Source organism: Orcinus orca, chromosome 8 (genome assembly GCF_937001465.1).
Source record: "Orcinus orca chromosome 8, mOrcOrc1.1, whole genome shotgun sequence".
In the NCBI taxonomy this organism is placed as follows: Eukaryota; Metazoa; Chordata; class Mammalia; order Artiodactyla; family Delphinidae; genus Orcinus; species Orcinus orca.
Genome location: NC_064566.1, coordinates 23,903,188 through 23,918,570, shown reverse-complemented (window position 1 = coordinate 23,918,570; position 15,383 = coordinate 23,903,188). Strand labels below are relative to the sequence as shown.

The following is a 15,383-nucleotide window of genomic DNA, read 5'->3' as shown; positions in this document are numbered from 1 at the left end:
CACCCCGGCCCTGAAATTCAGATGCTGGGCAGGAGGGAGCCGAGGGCAGCCTCTGTCTGTGACGAGGGGAGACCAGGAAGCTCCTGGTGGGGATGAGGTGACAGCTCCTGCCAGATCTCACAGCTCTTGGCCAGCCAGGAAAGAAGAAGCTTCTGTTGGAGATCAGCCCAGAGGTGAGGGGTGTGTAGGAGTTGGGCTTCGTTTAGGGTAGGTGGAGGGGAGTTTCCTTGGAGTCTGAAATCTGAAGAGTCAGGAGACGTGCTTACCCAGCACACTGAAGAGAGAGAGAGAGAGAACTTTTCCTAGATGAAGCAATGAGGCCCTACTCTTAAAACCTGTTTATTTGATTTGGTAACACTCTCATCTCCTTCTCCTTAGTTCTGTTTTGAAAATTTTATGTCACCCCTTAAGCATATTGGAGAAATCTTGGAGGGAGGGGGCTGTCACCCAACTCGAGGAGAGTTTCTCTCTGGATTTTAGCAATAAAGACTCTGTGATAAGACTGAGCAGACTTTTTCTTAAAGAAACATCATTAATTCTCCCACGAAGACGTTACTAGGAAAAGATGCTCATTAATCATGAAATTATTTTGTCCCTACCATTTTTTTTACTAGTCTAAAAATATTCTGGTGACAATATAGTAGAATGTAAGACAATGCCAGGCTCCTGGACCCCCCCACCCCCACCAAGTGCAGACTGGGAATATCCTCAGGAAAGCATTGGTCTAGGACAGGATCCCACTGTTGCAACGTCTCTCACTTCCCTCAAAATGCAACAGGTGTAGAACACCTGGATGGGGCCGTAACAAAGTCCACCTCCCCTAGGGCCCTGGAAGAAAACTGGGGTAACATTATGATAAGGTAACATGTGGCTGAAGCAGAATCTTATCTCTTCTCTCTGAGAACCAGCCCCTTGTCCCACACCTCTTTGATGAACAGTGAGTAAGAAAAGGCAAACTCCTCACCTGGGGAAGGTGATTACTGACATTCCCATTTTCTGTCCTTTGTAGACCCTTCCATCATGAACACCTGGAAAGAAGAAAACTATTTATATGACACCAACTATGGTAGCACAGTAGGTAACTAACTCCCCAACGCTTAAGACCCTCTTACATTCTTATTCTGGTTTTCTAACAGCCCAAAATTTATGTTGTAAGGAGGGGACTCTTAATGTCCTTTATGTTTTCATTGCCACAGAGTTGTTGGACAGCAAAACTTTCTGCCGGGCCCAGATCTCCATGACAACCAGCGGTCACCTTCCCATTGGTAAGTTGTCCTGACATCCGAGGCTGAGTGTACCTCCTGCAAGTGCTTACTGTGAATTAATGAGAATTACCAATGCCCTACATTTCCAACTTTGCTGGAGTCTTTCCCATTAAAAGGCTAGGAAAAGTTTATGAAGAATCTGCTTTCAGGCCCATATTTGTTCATTGAAAATGACCAGCAAGGATGCCTCTAGGAAATGTGTTTTGCTCCTGTGAAACCAAGTCACTCTCTGTGACAACAGAAACTCTCTCTTCAGTAAAAACTTGCTTTTGTGAAATTATCCAATAAAATTATTCATACGTGGGTATATTTATGGAGGAGAAGGCTCTATTTAATTTTCAACAAGCTGTCTTTGGCTTTAGAGAATGAATGTCCAACAGTGGAATTCAGAGGTCAGTGAACCTGGGATGATGGTCTCTGGGTGGAGGGGCAGTAGCTGAAAACTTCTGGAACCCTGGGAATCACAGGTCAGTTTTAAAGTCTGACCTTGTCAGCTAGCTCATCAGGGCTCTCTAATTAGTCAGACCACCTGCACATTATGAATTATGTTCATATGAGTTGTGTTTGGTTAGGACTGGATGCATCTGGGGTCTACCCATGACTCACAATCAAGGTTACACTGAGTGGGAGGGTTGGTCTGTTGGGAGTCTGGGAGAGGAGTCTTCAGATTGTATTTCAGATTATTTCTCCTTGTCCACTTACAAATAGGTCCACTGGTAGGAATGAGTGCATGGGGGAGGTGAAGAGAGGGTTTCGTGTAGTCCCTTGATCTCGGTGCGAATTTGTGAGTCTGTTTGGCTCTGTGAAATGGAGCTTAGACCCGTCACAAGTGAATCTGTCTTTTCCTGGAATTGAATTTGGGGCAACTTCAGAACTGGGATTTAAAAGAGTGTCTGTGAAAGGAAGAATCAAACAACAACCCTTCCTCCTTCCTTTTTTTTTTTTTTTTTTTTCATTTTGTTGAGTGTGCTTTTGAGAACTGAAAAAATGCAAGCTTTTGGTTTGAGGTTTTGTTCGGGTCAAGCCCTTTGAATGAGACAGGGCCGGGAGCCAGGGTAAATGCTTCTGGAATTGAGGTTAAGAATGGAGGCCAATTCATTTCTCGACCTCCCCCTCCACACAGAGGCCCATCGCCTTATGTGTCACTCTAAGTATTTGCTGAAATTAGGGAACTAGATCAAACACTGGAAAGGTTCTGCAGTGGATTTGCCATGCTGGGGGAACTGAGCCAGTCAGGGTAAAATTTCTGTGGCAATCGTTGCCACCCAGTCAAGACCAAGGTTTTCAGAGCTGAAGAAACCACCACGGTCGCCCTCTGGCTTCCTGACACACCTCCTGAGGTGTCACCTCCCACGTCCTGGGTCTTTGGCTTAGGGCAGAAGATTCCAAGGAAGAATAAAGTTGAACCAACCACTTCCTGAGCCTCAGGGATGGTTAGGTCTCTAGGCACCTGGGAGAGGAAAAGCCGTAATCAACAACTCTGCTGCCCTCCCAGCCAGGCCACACTGCTCTCTCCTGCATCCTGACTTAACCTGCTGGAATCTCCCAGTCAACAGGGACCAATGTCGGCTTTCATATTTGTAGTAACAGGGAACTAACTCACTGTCTCCTGAGTTCAACTATTCTACTTTTGAATAGTCCTTCTTCAAATGGGCTTTACAAATCTGCTCTCCTGCACCTGCCTTGATTCTTGATCACCTTACTCCAGATGCCTATCCCGAAATGGTAACACAGGCTGGAGAATGAGATGAGCCCTGCAGGACCCCGATCCGAATGATCACTTAAAGAATCATTTCAGTGTCTGGGTTGGTGAATTCTTTGGGGTAACAGCCTTCCAGGTAGGGTAGTTAATTACAGCCTTGTAAGGATCAGTTCCTTTCAGAATAGTTTAGTCTCTACTGGACGGGACCAGAACCGCCCCCCCCCCCCCCCCCCCGCCAAAGACCCTTGTCATTTGTCTGAGTCTTTGGATTTCCAGCTCCCATGAAATGGAGTGCAGTTAAGTATCTTTATGTGTTTTAGTGCAAGTCACAAGCCGCGCCGAGGCGAGGCCACATGTCAACTGACGCCCTCGCTGATAAACACAGGTGGGGAAGCGGGCTCTGTTTTGATGTCTCTGTCATCTGCTCATTTCATAAAATGGCCGCCGCCAGTGTTCCGGATCTGCCCGATAGTCCTCGAGCCAATGACGCTAATTGGGGATTGTTGTGTTTATTCACCGACTCGCTGAGCCTAGAGCGAGGGTGGCATGGTCTATTATAACACTGAAATTTGTATATCCCGTAAAGAAGTGGCTCACAGCTGAATAATATGCAAATGCTTCTAATCTTTGCTTCTTGTGAAGCAGCTTAGATGAAGTCATGCTCTGGAACTCAGCATAAACTCGTGCCTTGGTGGTGCCCCGTCTGGACTGGACCTTGGCCTGAGGTGCCTGGGAGTGGAGCAGGAGAAGGCCAATCTGGACAGTTTCCCCAGAGCAAGCCATTATTTTATAAGGATGAATCACTTAACCACGCAGCTAACTTCAAAGGTTTTGACTTTTATTTGGGGGCCGGGGGAAGATTCAGGGGGCAAGGCCATCATATTAAGGTGAGGTTTCAGATCAAAGGATTTTAGTGCTGAGGCAGGTGGGTGATTCCACAGCTTGTCGCGCATGCCCTGGGGGCTGGAAGAAGAGGCTGGAAGAAATTCAAGTTTCTTTTGCCCTTGGCTGCATATTCTTGCCTACGATGATGCACACATTTTTACTGGGGGGATTTTTTTCGCGGGAGGTCTTTCTTAAGCTGGATGGATATCTAGCTTGGGTAAATGGCTGACATCTCAAAGAGAACATGTCCTCGTGGTGTAGCTGGTCTGGGGGTTCTTAATCTGGAGTCCATGGACTCCTAAGTGACCCACGCACTCCTGAAATTGTTGCAGAATTTCACGAGTGTACACATATGTGCCTTTTTCTGGGGAGAGGGGCCGAGGTTTCCATTTTATTCATAAAGGTACCTTAACTCCCCGAAGTAACTGAGTCTTGCATTACATGAGTTTGCAACCCGTAAACAATGATTGAGGCCAAAAAAGCTGAGAGACACCTACACTTGGGTTTTCCTGAGTTCAATGCTGGCTCTGACATAATGGCCCTGCGTCCCTCCTGGATGCCATTTGAAAATGAGCTTTGCTTGTGGCCTGCTGGGTAAATGCCACTCTTTGTCTGCAGAACAACGTGGCCCTGTCAGAATGATGTATCACTTGGAAACCGCTGTGGGTGCCAACCTGTCGCAATATTGTCACATCCTGATGGGATGTCGCAACCTCACCCTGAAACCTACAGGGAGGGAGAGTGGAGTCTCCTTGCATTTCCTGCGAATTTGTTCTTTCAGGTTTCAGAGGAATCCAAGTCGGGTGCAAACCCTCCTGCTGACAGTGTTGAGGGGGAGGGGCGGCGGGGTGGGGGAGGATGGTGGCACATTTAACCAGAAAAAGAGGTTTCTCTTGTAACCAGATCTTATTAAAACTCTCTCATCTATCCCACCACGACTTTCAATCTGCTGGGAGCTCTGAGTTGTGACAATCTGGGGGATCAGATAGGTGAATGCACCCATGCACGCGGGGAAATAGAGAATCATCAAATTGGGATGACTTTTCCCCACTAACTAGTGGGTTGCAGAACTGAACCTGATTCTTGGCAGGGAAGACGTTTATGAAATCTCTTATGTGGCACCCTCTTTGGAAATGGCATAGAATAGTGATTATGAGTGAAACCTCTGGATCCTGCTATCGCCTTCTTCATAGGGCGATTGTGTGAATCAAAACAGGTGATTCATGGAAAGTGCTGACCACAGTGACTGGTACATAGTAAGTGGTCAAGAAACAGGAGCTAGTCTTCTTAACCATTTTCCTTAGGAGGTAATGGTATTCAAACTTTATTGAATAATGGATCACTACTGACAATCTTGAAAGCTGTGGACCCTCTTCCTTTGCCTGTGGTTTCAGTCAGTCTGAAATGCCATTGAAGTCCACACATGGGTCAGCAAACCTTAAGTTAGGGAGCCCTGATGTAATGTACACAGAAGGGATGCGATATACTGGTCCAATTTCTTATCAGGATTGGCTACCATTTAGGGGCTGCCCTGGATTCAAGTTGGCAGAGTTTTGATTGTGGGAGCTTTTTTGGGTAAGATCTGCGTTAGTCGTCCTGACATTTGAAGTGCCCACTGACACACCCACACACCCACACACCCACACCCCCCCACACACATACACACACTGCTAGATCATTTAGTTTTCTCTTTAACAAGTTTTATTTCACAGATTTGCCTCTGTCAACTCCTCTTTGTTGATAATCTCAAGGGTTACCATAATGAGTCATTTGTTAAACTAATCTGTGTTTCCATAGTCCACTGTGGCCCTCTGTACTGAGCTCAGGCCAGTCAATGGCCCCTTTGTCAGGCTGATTAAAAGGTAACTTTGCATGCCAAAAAAGGCACTCCTCTGGCTTACAAGTCATCTTTCTTTGTTATAAATGTTTACATTTTTGTTTTATATATATATATAAAAGCCTAAAACTTTTCAATGACCTAAATCCTTCAGTGGGGACTTCCCTGGTGGTGCAGTGGTTAAGAATCCACCTGCCAATGCAGGGGACACGGGTTCGATCCCTGGTCCGGGAAGATTCCACGTGCCGTGGAGCAACTAAGCCCGGCACCACAACTACTGAGCCTGCGCTCTAGAGGCCGTGAGCCACAACTACTAAGCCCGTGTGCCACAGCTGCTGAAGCCCACACATCTGGAGTCCGTGCTCTGCAACAAGAAGCCACTGTAATGAGAAGCCCATGCACCGCAACGAAGAGTAGCCCCCGCTCGCCTCAACTAGAAAAAGCCAGCGGGCAGCAAAGAAGACCAACGCAGCCAAAAATAAATAAATAAAAAATAAATCCTTCAATGGTTTCCCACCTCTCACAGAATAAGAGCTAAAATCCTCAAAAAGTCCTACAAGGCCTTAGTGATCTGAACCTCACCTGCTCCCCTCTGCCCCTTGTTCACAGCCACACTGACTTCCTTCTATTCTATGCACACTGACCTCAGGGCCTTTGCTATTCTCAGGCATGGAAAGCTCTTCCACAACCTCTCTGTATGACTGTCCCCTCACACCTTTCTGGTCCCCATATCAGAGACGTCTTCTGTGACCACCTTATATTTAATGGCAAAATTATTCCTATCTCCACACTTCTACCCCTATTTCTTACCCTGAAATTTTTTCTCCAGAGCACTTATCACCTCTGTTTTGTTTTGGACACGACCACCTGCCTGAACAGTGCTAGGCATGTAGTAGGTGCTCAATAAATACTGGTGAAATGAGTGGATGAATGAATGAAGATGATAATTGTAGGAAATAGGGAAATGAAGCAGTTCTCATTTTTCTCTTTAGCAGAGTCGCCTGATATGAAAAAGCAGCAAGACCAACCAACAAAGTCCCACACCAAAAAGCACAGTAAGTTGGCTGGCTTTCAGATGCCTCCTGGCCCTTCCCCTTGAGTGGAGAATAACTGGAGGCCACCAGTTTTTAGACAAATATTGCCTCTGCCTTCTACCTGCATTTCTTCACCTCAGACTGGGTAGGGTGTGAAAAGAGAGGCATCATTGCTGTCTAAGTAACCCCCTCTGCAGTTGTTTCTCAAAGTGGAGCCCCAGTGGTTATTGCCTCCTCATTCTGTTCTCTTTGTGCTAAAACTGAGACATCAGTGAACAAGAACTTCTTGCAGGCATGGGGTGAGCAATTTCCCTTTCTCCAGAAAAAAGGGTGGGAAAAGGAGAGAGATGGGAAGAAACAGCTGAGGGTGTATTCTTTTTTTCTTTTGCTGAATGTTGGCTTCTTTTGTGGAGTTATTGTTCCAAGAAATACTGTTTATTCTTAAGATTCAACAGTGCTTTTGGGGAGTTGTATTTCCCCCGATAATAAAACCTTATGAAAGTGTATGAAATATCAGAGATGTGGAGGTGGTGGGGGGGAGGACACGGAAAGAAATCAAGGTGGTGTAATCTGGAAATTGTAAGGAGTTGGACTGCCATCTGCTATCTGCTACTCCAGGTCATCCCACAGAACTGAATGAACACAGCCCTTCAAATTGGGTGTGGGAGGGAGTTGTGTGTCACAAATCCAGTGAGGGTAGAATTGAATTTGGTTGCTAATTTCATTGCAGTTGCTGTTTCATTTTCAAATTGGCCCCCTCCACCCCCGTGAGACCCCGCACCAATATATTCTAGTAGTTAGAATTCTAAGACCCTACCGATGCGCATTTGGCTGACACAGTTGCTGGGTGGCAGCCGTCTAATTGATTGAGGTTCTAAACAAAAGAGGTTCTGGATAAAAGTGGTTGAGCGTTGCTCTCCTGGGAAGTAACAAGTTGAAATGAATGCCCAGCAATCTGTTAACCATATTTAGAAGATACACCTCCTAGCCTAGGAGATCTAAAACCTATTTTTTAAACTTATTTCTTTTTATTGAAGTACAGTTGATTTACAATGTTGTGTTCATTTCTGCTGTACAGCAAAGTGATTCAGTTATACATATATATACGTCCTTTTTAAAAAATATTTTTTATTATTGTTTATCACAGGATATTGTATATAGTTCCCTGTGCTATACAGTAGAACCTTGTTGTTTATCCATTCCATATAATAGCTTACATCTGCTAACCCCGACCTCCCACTCTGCCCCCTCTCCCAACCTGTGCCCCCTTGGCAAACACAAATCTGTTCTCTGTGTAAGACCTATTCTTTTGTCTTGACTTTGCCACTCGTTAGCTGTGTGACCTTGGTCAAGTGAGTTGAATTCTCCATGCTTCAGCTTTCTGATTTGTAAAATTAAAAACCTGTGCTAGTTCATTCTTAAATACCCAGTGGGGAGTCTGTGACTTGGCGTCACAGGTGGGTAGCATGGAATCAAGTATCTCTGACTTGTTGTGAGATATTTCAACTCTAGGCTTCCTCTAGCCCTTCTTTGCAGTGACTTCAGCCATGAATAAACTCCTTTTTCTCCTTCACCTCAGATCCGCGAGGGACTCACTTATGGGAATTCATCCGCGACATCCTCCTGAACCCAGACAAGAATCCAGGGTTAATCAAGTGGGAAGACCGGTCTGAGGGCATCTTCAGGTTCTTGAAATCAGAGGCTGTGGCCCAGCTATGGGGGAAAAAGAAAAACAACAGCAGCATGACCTACGAAAAACTCAGCCGAGCCATGAGGTGAGAGGGGTTTCACGTCTCCAAGCGTGATAAGGCCGTGTGACCAGTCATTCCCCCGGCTGTCTTAATCAGACCAGCCACCTTATGCAATGCCTTTTGTTACAGATATTACTACAAAAGAGAAATTCTGGAACGTGTGGATGGACGAAGACTGGTATATAAATTTGGGAAGAATGCACGCGGATGGAGGGAAAATGAAAACTGAAGCTGCTGAAACATTGAACACAAACCTAAACACATCCCACATGATAACCAACCAAGAAGTCCCTGGACATAAATATTTCAAAGACTACTTTTCTCTGATATTTATGTACCATGATGGGGAAAAAAATACATCTACTTCTAACAGGAAGAAGGAACATGACAGTTGATAGAATTATTTTGTTACTTTGAAGTATGTCCTATATGGGGAACAAACGTACACAGTTTTCTGTGAAATATGACACTGTATGTGGCTGTGATTTGTTTTTGCCTCTATTGTGAAGTTCTTTTCCACTGCAAGAACAGAGTCTGTAGCCATGTGCTTCTTGCTAAGGAGAAAGAAAAAAAAATCAGATGGCATTAAAAGTTTTTATGTGCAAAATGATTTAGGAAAAGATGAGGTGTCCTCCGCACATAGCATCCTCGTGGCCTCTTCAGGAGAGGTGGGCGTGGCCTCTAGGATGAACTCCAGGGTCTCCGATTGGTGGGATGAACCAGAAGGATGCTGAGAAGTCTACCCTGACCTTCGGGAGTCAGTGAGTGGAGAATGAGGACTTCCACAATCCAGAGTGGACTGTAATCATTGCATAATCACATGCCTTTTATGCTTAAATCAGAAAAGCATAATGGTGGAGGGGGCTTTATACTCATTCAGGAATGATTTACCCGGTGCCAAGTCTATCTTCCCTCCTCCCCCTTGGATGATTGGTGAAAAACTTCAATTGCCACCTCTGCTCACTTTTAGTTACTTAAAGAGAAGGTCCGGCTTTGGTTATTTTTATCCCAGTTGCTTAAAAATAAGTGGGAAAAGGGAGGTAGTTATGAGTTTGCTCTTGTACTCCCATTGTCCTGTGGTTTCCCAATTGGCACAATTGATATTTTTGTCTGAATTATTCTTTGTTGTGTATTATTTGGCTGTCCTGTGTGTTTTGGGATGTTTAGCAGTATCTATGATCTGTACCCACTAGGTGCCAATGGCACTCTGGTCCTCGAAGTTATGACAACCCAAAATGTCTCTAGACATTACCAAATGTCCCCGGGGCCTGGGGGGAGGGAGAACCACTGATTTAGCTAGTCAAGATGAAGATGGTGATTTATTCTCAGAAAAACAACAACAAAAAATCCCTAGAGTGAAGCAAAAGCAAGACTTTAAAGTCAACCTATTTTTCATTTTTAAAATGTTTGGACAATGGGTTGAAAGAGCTAGAGCGATTTCTTTTCAGAACCTGACATGAGAGCTAGACTCAGATAAATTAAACAAGGGCTAACAATAGAACACACTGCACTAGAATTACAAAACAGAGTAAATATTATATTACAGAAGGAAACACTGAGAGGAGAGAAAAAGAGTGTGTGTGTGAGAGAGAGGAAGTTAGTTCCAGGGGAGAATCTTTGCAGATGTTAGTTCTTATAATCTTTCCTCTTTTGGATAATCTCTTTCCTGTCTCATCTTAACTCATTCCAAAGTGAATGATGTCTTGCCTAGATTTGCATCTAGAAGAATGTTAAAAAAAAAAAAAGAAGACAAAGAAAAGAAAAGAAGGATGGAAGAGAAAAACAGAAAACTCAGTTCAGGATCTATGGTCAGGAAGGAGTTAGAGACTTCTCCAATGATGCCATTGTTCTGGGTCCCTGGAGACTTATCGCCAGACCCTGAAATCTGGGAGGAACGTGAGCCTGTAGACACTTTGAAAATGAGTTTGAACATCCAGATCCCTTTTGCAACTTTTCTTTTCTGCTCCCCATGTCCTTGGCTTTCTCCTCCCTCCTGCCTCTCTATCTTGAGCATAATATGGGAATGAAGACATGTACCAATAAGAGGGGGCTCGTCTCATCCACTGATGGAACACCTCCTGCAGTGCCTTCCTCAACTCAGGCAAGCGAGTCATAGTCAAAGGTTGCAGAGTGTCTGTAATGGATTCAGAATGTTGGAAGTATGAAGAATTTGTCCTAATTATAATGAGAGCCATTATGGCCAGTGACCTTGGAGCACAGCTTAGTGAGATGAATGACCTTCTGAAGGTACAACCGAGTTGTTTTTCTCTCTGCCTGACTTGGTGCTACTCAGTGTTGTCAAGTCACAGTTACTGAGGGAACTGAGAGAACTGAAGATGAGCAGCACAGATCTGAGACATTCCTGCATGAAAGACACACCTTGCTCTCCGAGGAAGGCTAAAGAGCTATGAGGCTTTCCCAGCAGTTGACTATACTTCCCACAGAATGAATTAAACCTCCAGATATTTGAATTAGTGTAAACACATGAATGTTTGTGTGACTGTGTGTGCCTGAATTGTGTGAAGTTATTAGAGGTGTCTGCTAATTCGCTCTCTGCTGTTTCTTCTCTGGCTTGGTCTGTTCATCATCTAGGCAGTCTGGATCCTTCTCCAACCTTGCTCTTCCACAAACCTGTAAGTTTCTCACATTCCTCCAAATTGGTCTTGCTCTTTCCTCACCCTCTCCATTGAAGAGCAGTCCCTGCTAGGTAGTGAGTCTGGGGTGTACTGACTGGAACACTCTGCAGATAATTAGCAGATTGTGTTATTTGTTGAAAGTGACGGTTTCTTGGCATCCGGTTCCTGCATAAATAGGTGGGCGTATTAAGTTCTCAGCATATCTCTCTATTGTCTTGGCTTGAGTTTGATGCATTTTCTGTGTGCTGTTCATGACTTGGAGAACTCAAGGTAATCGAGCCATGCCAATTTGGGGTGTGAATAGAATCCTTCCCCCCGGTGTTGCAAGGGAAGGCAAAATCCCAGAGACAAGCCAGCACCAGCTGAAGCCCCCTTCTTTTGGCAACTCACAGCTTCTCACTTGAGAAGCTCGTCTGAGCCGATGCTCCTATGGTCACTGCGCACAGTCTCCTTAAACTCTCCTTAAACTAAAGGCTCAGGCTCTTATTTGTTTTTTTCCTGGGAACCTGAGGCAGGAAAGGTATTTCTAAGACTTTACCAGACTCAGATCATCTGAGGCTTCTAGATATTTGACTTGATGAAACGAGCAAAGCCCTGACTCCCAGGGACATACTTACAGCTTCTTGAACTTGCTTTCTGAGCAGGGCAGACCTGGGCAATGAGTTTTCCTTTGAGTGTGCTTGTCCTTCTTCAAACTCTTACCTTGCTAGACTGTAAGCTCTTTGAGGGCAGGGATGATATCTTAGCAATATTGTTTTCCCAGTATCTAACATGAGACAGGTCCTCAATAACCATATGTTGAGTGAATGAATGAATGTCTTCTGGAAGACTCCTCGGATTGGGAAGCTATATCCATAATCGTGATGTAAATTGTTTTCTTCACTGGATGAAGAGCACAACGGCCAAAACTTCAAGGACATATTATCTATCAGGTGAACATTTTACTGTGAGACTCTTTACTTTGCCTTCCTACCTGCGCTGAAATAAAATCAAAACAGGTTATTTGGTTCTGCAAGTCAATGTATGTTGTGTGAGAATTCTGTCACCTTATTAGGAACTGTGAGACTTATCTGGTGTAAGACGCCAGTCATGAACCTTGAACCTGTTTAAACCAATGAAGATTATGAATGTGTTTATATGATGTAAATTGCTATTTAAGCGTAAAGCAGTTCTAAGTTTTAGTATTTTGGGGTTGGTTTGTATTTTTTGTTGTTGTTTTGAAAAATATTGAGGGATCTTTTGATAAGGTTAGTCATGCATGTTAGATTTTAGTTTTACAAGTGTGTTGTTTTTCAAATGTATAAAGTGTAGGAAAAGTTAAAATAGTAAGAGGGAAAGGCAATTATATTATTCTTCTATAGTTAAAAAAAGTTTATCGAGTGCCTACTGTGTGCATGGCGTGGAACCGTATTTGTGAGGAGCTTATCTAACTATGTGGGGTGTAATAGGTATTCCATAGGAGCCCATTGGATGGATACCTCCTGTGTGAAAGAAAGAACACAGCAATCACAATTATCAGAGCTGAATTAACCTCAGCATTGCTTCTCAGTATTCCATTTCTGGAATAAGAGATACAGAGAACATTTAATAAAAACGTGTTGAGACTGGGCCTCACGAACCACTAAAATGTATAAGCCTTCACAAGTTTAGCTTAATTGGGATTAATCTTTCTGTAACTATATGCCTAATTCTTGCTTTTCTTCCCATCTGGCTTCTGGGTTGACAATTTGTGGGAAGCAACCCTACTGCTGCTATTTTTTTAAAAATCAGAAATCTTGCCCTTGAAACTGTATTAAATTCAAACTGAATATTTCTGTTTTATGAAAGAATTATATTTTTCAAAATATGTTTTTTTGGTTTGATGGGTCCCAGAAAACACTAATAAAAACCACAGAAACCAACCTGTAACTGTGTGCTTCTTGCTTCAACAAGTCATTCAAAACCAGGCTTAGAGGGAATGCACTTAGCAACACACTTAGCAACACAACATATGCAGTTTCTGCATATGGTTACTCAATATGCATTTACTGAACATCTACTACTATGTGTCAGGCACTGTCCTAGGCACTGAGTTATGGCAGAGAATGAAAGAGACAAAAAAAATTCTGCTCTTTTGAAGTTTATGTTCTATTGGATGGAAACAGACAAGAAACAAAATATTAAGAAACAAACATAGCATATCAGATGTGTAGTCAAGAAATGTAGAGCAAGGAAGAGGAGTAAAGTGTGCTGGAGTATGTAGGGTTGATTGCAAGTTTAGACAGGGTTAAGAAGGGTGGAAGGAAAGGAGCCATGCAGATGGCTGGGGGAATGGTACCCTACTGGAGGGACCAGCAGGTACAAAGTTCCTGAGGTTCCTGACGCGTGTTCCTGACATGTCCAAGGAACAGCAGGGCAGTCTGTTTGCCAGAGTAGACTCAGCAGTAGTAGGAAATAATGTTAGAGAGGCCCTGGCAGGCCAGATCACACAGAACTTGGAGGTCAATTTGGAGGCTCTGGTTTTTCTTTTGAGCGAGATGGAGAGCATCTGATGCTGAGTGTACATTCTTAGTGAAGGATGAACAAAGAAAGGCAGAAAAGATCACTCTTACATCCAGGTTTCCAGTACAATAGGTAAAAAGATTTCCAGGCAAGAAATGAGCTCTACCAGTTCATAACATATTTCTCCTGGGGCCCAGAAAGTCTCAGTCCTTCAGTCACTTAAGAAGTCATAATGAGGGACTTCCCTGGTAGTGCAGTGGTTAAGAATTCCCCTGCCAGTGCAGGGGACACGGGTTTGAGCCCTGGTCCGGGAAGATCCCACATGTCACGGAGCAACCAAGCCCGTGAGCCACAACTACTGAACCTGCACTCTAGAGCCTGCGAGCCACAACTACTGAGCCCACGTGCCACAACTACTGAAGCCTGCATGCTAGAGACTGTGCTCCAGAACAAGAGAAGTCACTACAATGAGAAGTCCGCGCACTGCAACGAAGAGTAGCCCCCACTCGCCGCAACTAGAGAAAGCCCGCGAGCAGCAACAAAGACCCAATACAGTCAATAAATAAATAAATAAATAAATAAATAGAAGTCATAATGAAAATAATAATAGCTAACCATTTGGGGAAGATCCACTTGATCCCAGGAGCTGTGATATGTTCTTTGCATACACTATTACATTTAATCCTCATGCAAGCCTGCTATCTATAGCTATTATCTCCAATTTTCAAATGAAGAAAATGAAGGTCAGAAAGATTAAATGACTTTCTCAAGGTCACACAGCTAGTAGTAAGTTGTAGAACTGGCATTGCTCACCCAGCTCTCTTTTTCCCAAAGTCCATACTTTTATTTTTTTGGCCTCACCACGCAGCTTGCGGGATCTTAGTTCCCTGACCAGGGATTGAACCAGGGCCACGGCCCTGCAGTGAAAGCACTGAGTCCTTACCGCTGGTCCTCCAGGGATTTCCCCCAAAGTCCATACTTTTAACCCTAATATTTCTCTAGTGTGTCAAAACACTAATGTTTTACACACGCACACATGCACAAACACACACACACAGAGTTTCATGGTTAAATACATTGGAGAAAGTGAGTCAAACAATGTATCAGAGAGTTATTTACTGTAGGATTTCCCAGAGCCTTTGTGCTATGATGTGTATTGTGAATCTATAAGTGAGTGAAAAAAGTGCTCCCAATTTTCCAAGCCTATTTGACAATGCACATTTTTCATCGAAGAAGACTTCATCGAAGAAGACTTCATGAAATCAGCACCCTTTAGAACACACTTAGGGAAATGATGATCTTTAGAGATTACCTCTCTGATTTACAAGAAGCAGTATTTTCATGTTTGGGCTAAATTAGTATGCTGATAGTATTCAAGCACATCAAACTTGGCCTACTTTGTATATATTCCTGTTTTTTTTAATTGAGAAGAAATTTCCTCATTGCCCTGGGAACTATTTATTTGCATTGATGCATTTCTCAGTAATCACAAAGAACTTGCAGAGTGTCTTCTCTTTGGGAACTATGAACTCTCCTGAATTTTAACTTTAGAACTATCTGTCCAAAAATATGGGTGCTAGCCACACGTGGCTATTTAAGTTAGTGAAAATTATGTAAATGAAATTGTTTTAAAAAATTAAAAAAAAATTTTTTTAAACTCTATTCTATTTTAACGTAAAGCATCATAAGTCAATAACATTAGGAATTATATTCATATACCTACAGAATAGGGGGATTTGTCAAATCTGCTCTTTAATATCTAAATAATAGCTTAAATTAGCTCTCTCTGATG

At 43.5% G+C, this 15,383-nt stretch overlaps 1 protein-coding gene across 6 annotated transcripts in view; it reads left to right on the top strand.

Moving 5' to 3' along the window:
- The window catches only part of EHF (ETS homologous factor), a 42,809-nt gene extending 29,798 nt beyond the window's left edge, over positions 1-13,011 (top strand). For 5 of the 6 annotated variants that reach the window (XM_004263997.3, XM_033410443.2, XM_033410434.2 and 2 more), the window contains 5 exons: positions 1,010-1,078; positions 1,197-1,265; positions 6,682-6,744; positions 8,303-8,498; positions 8,604-13,011. In XM_004263997.3, the coding sequence (XP_004264045.1) occupies positions 1,010-1,078; positions 1,197-1,265; positions 6,682-6,744; positions 8,303-8,498; positions 8,604-8,703 (497 nt within the window). In that variant the 3' untranslated portion in view covers positions 8,704-13,011. The remainder of the gene's footprint in view (positions 1-1,009; positions 1,079-1,196; positions 1,266-6,681; positions 6,745-8,302; positions 8,499-8,603) is intronic. The other variant, XM_033410460.2, reaches the window with a different exon arrangement.
- The last annotated feature ends 2,372 nt before the right edge of the window (positions 13,012-15,383 follow it).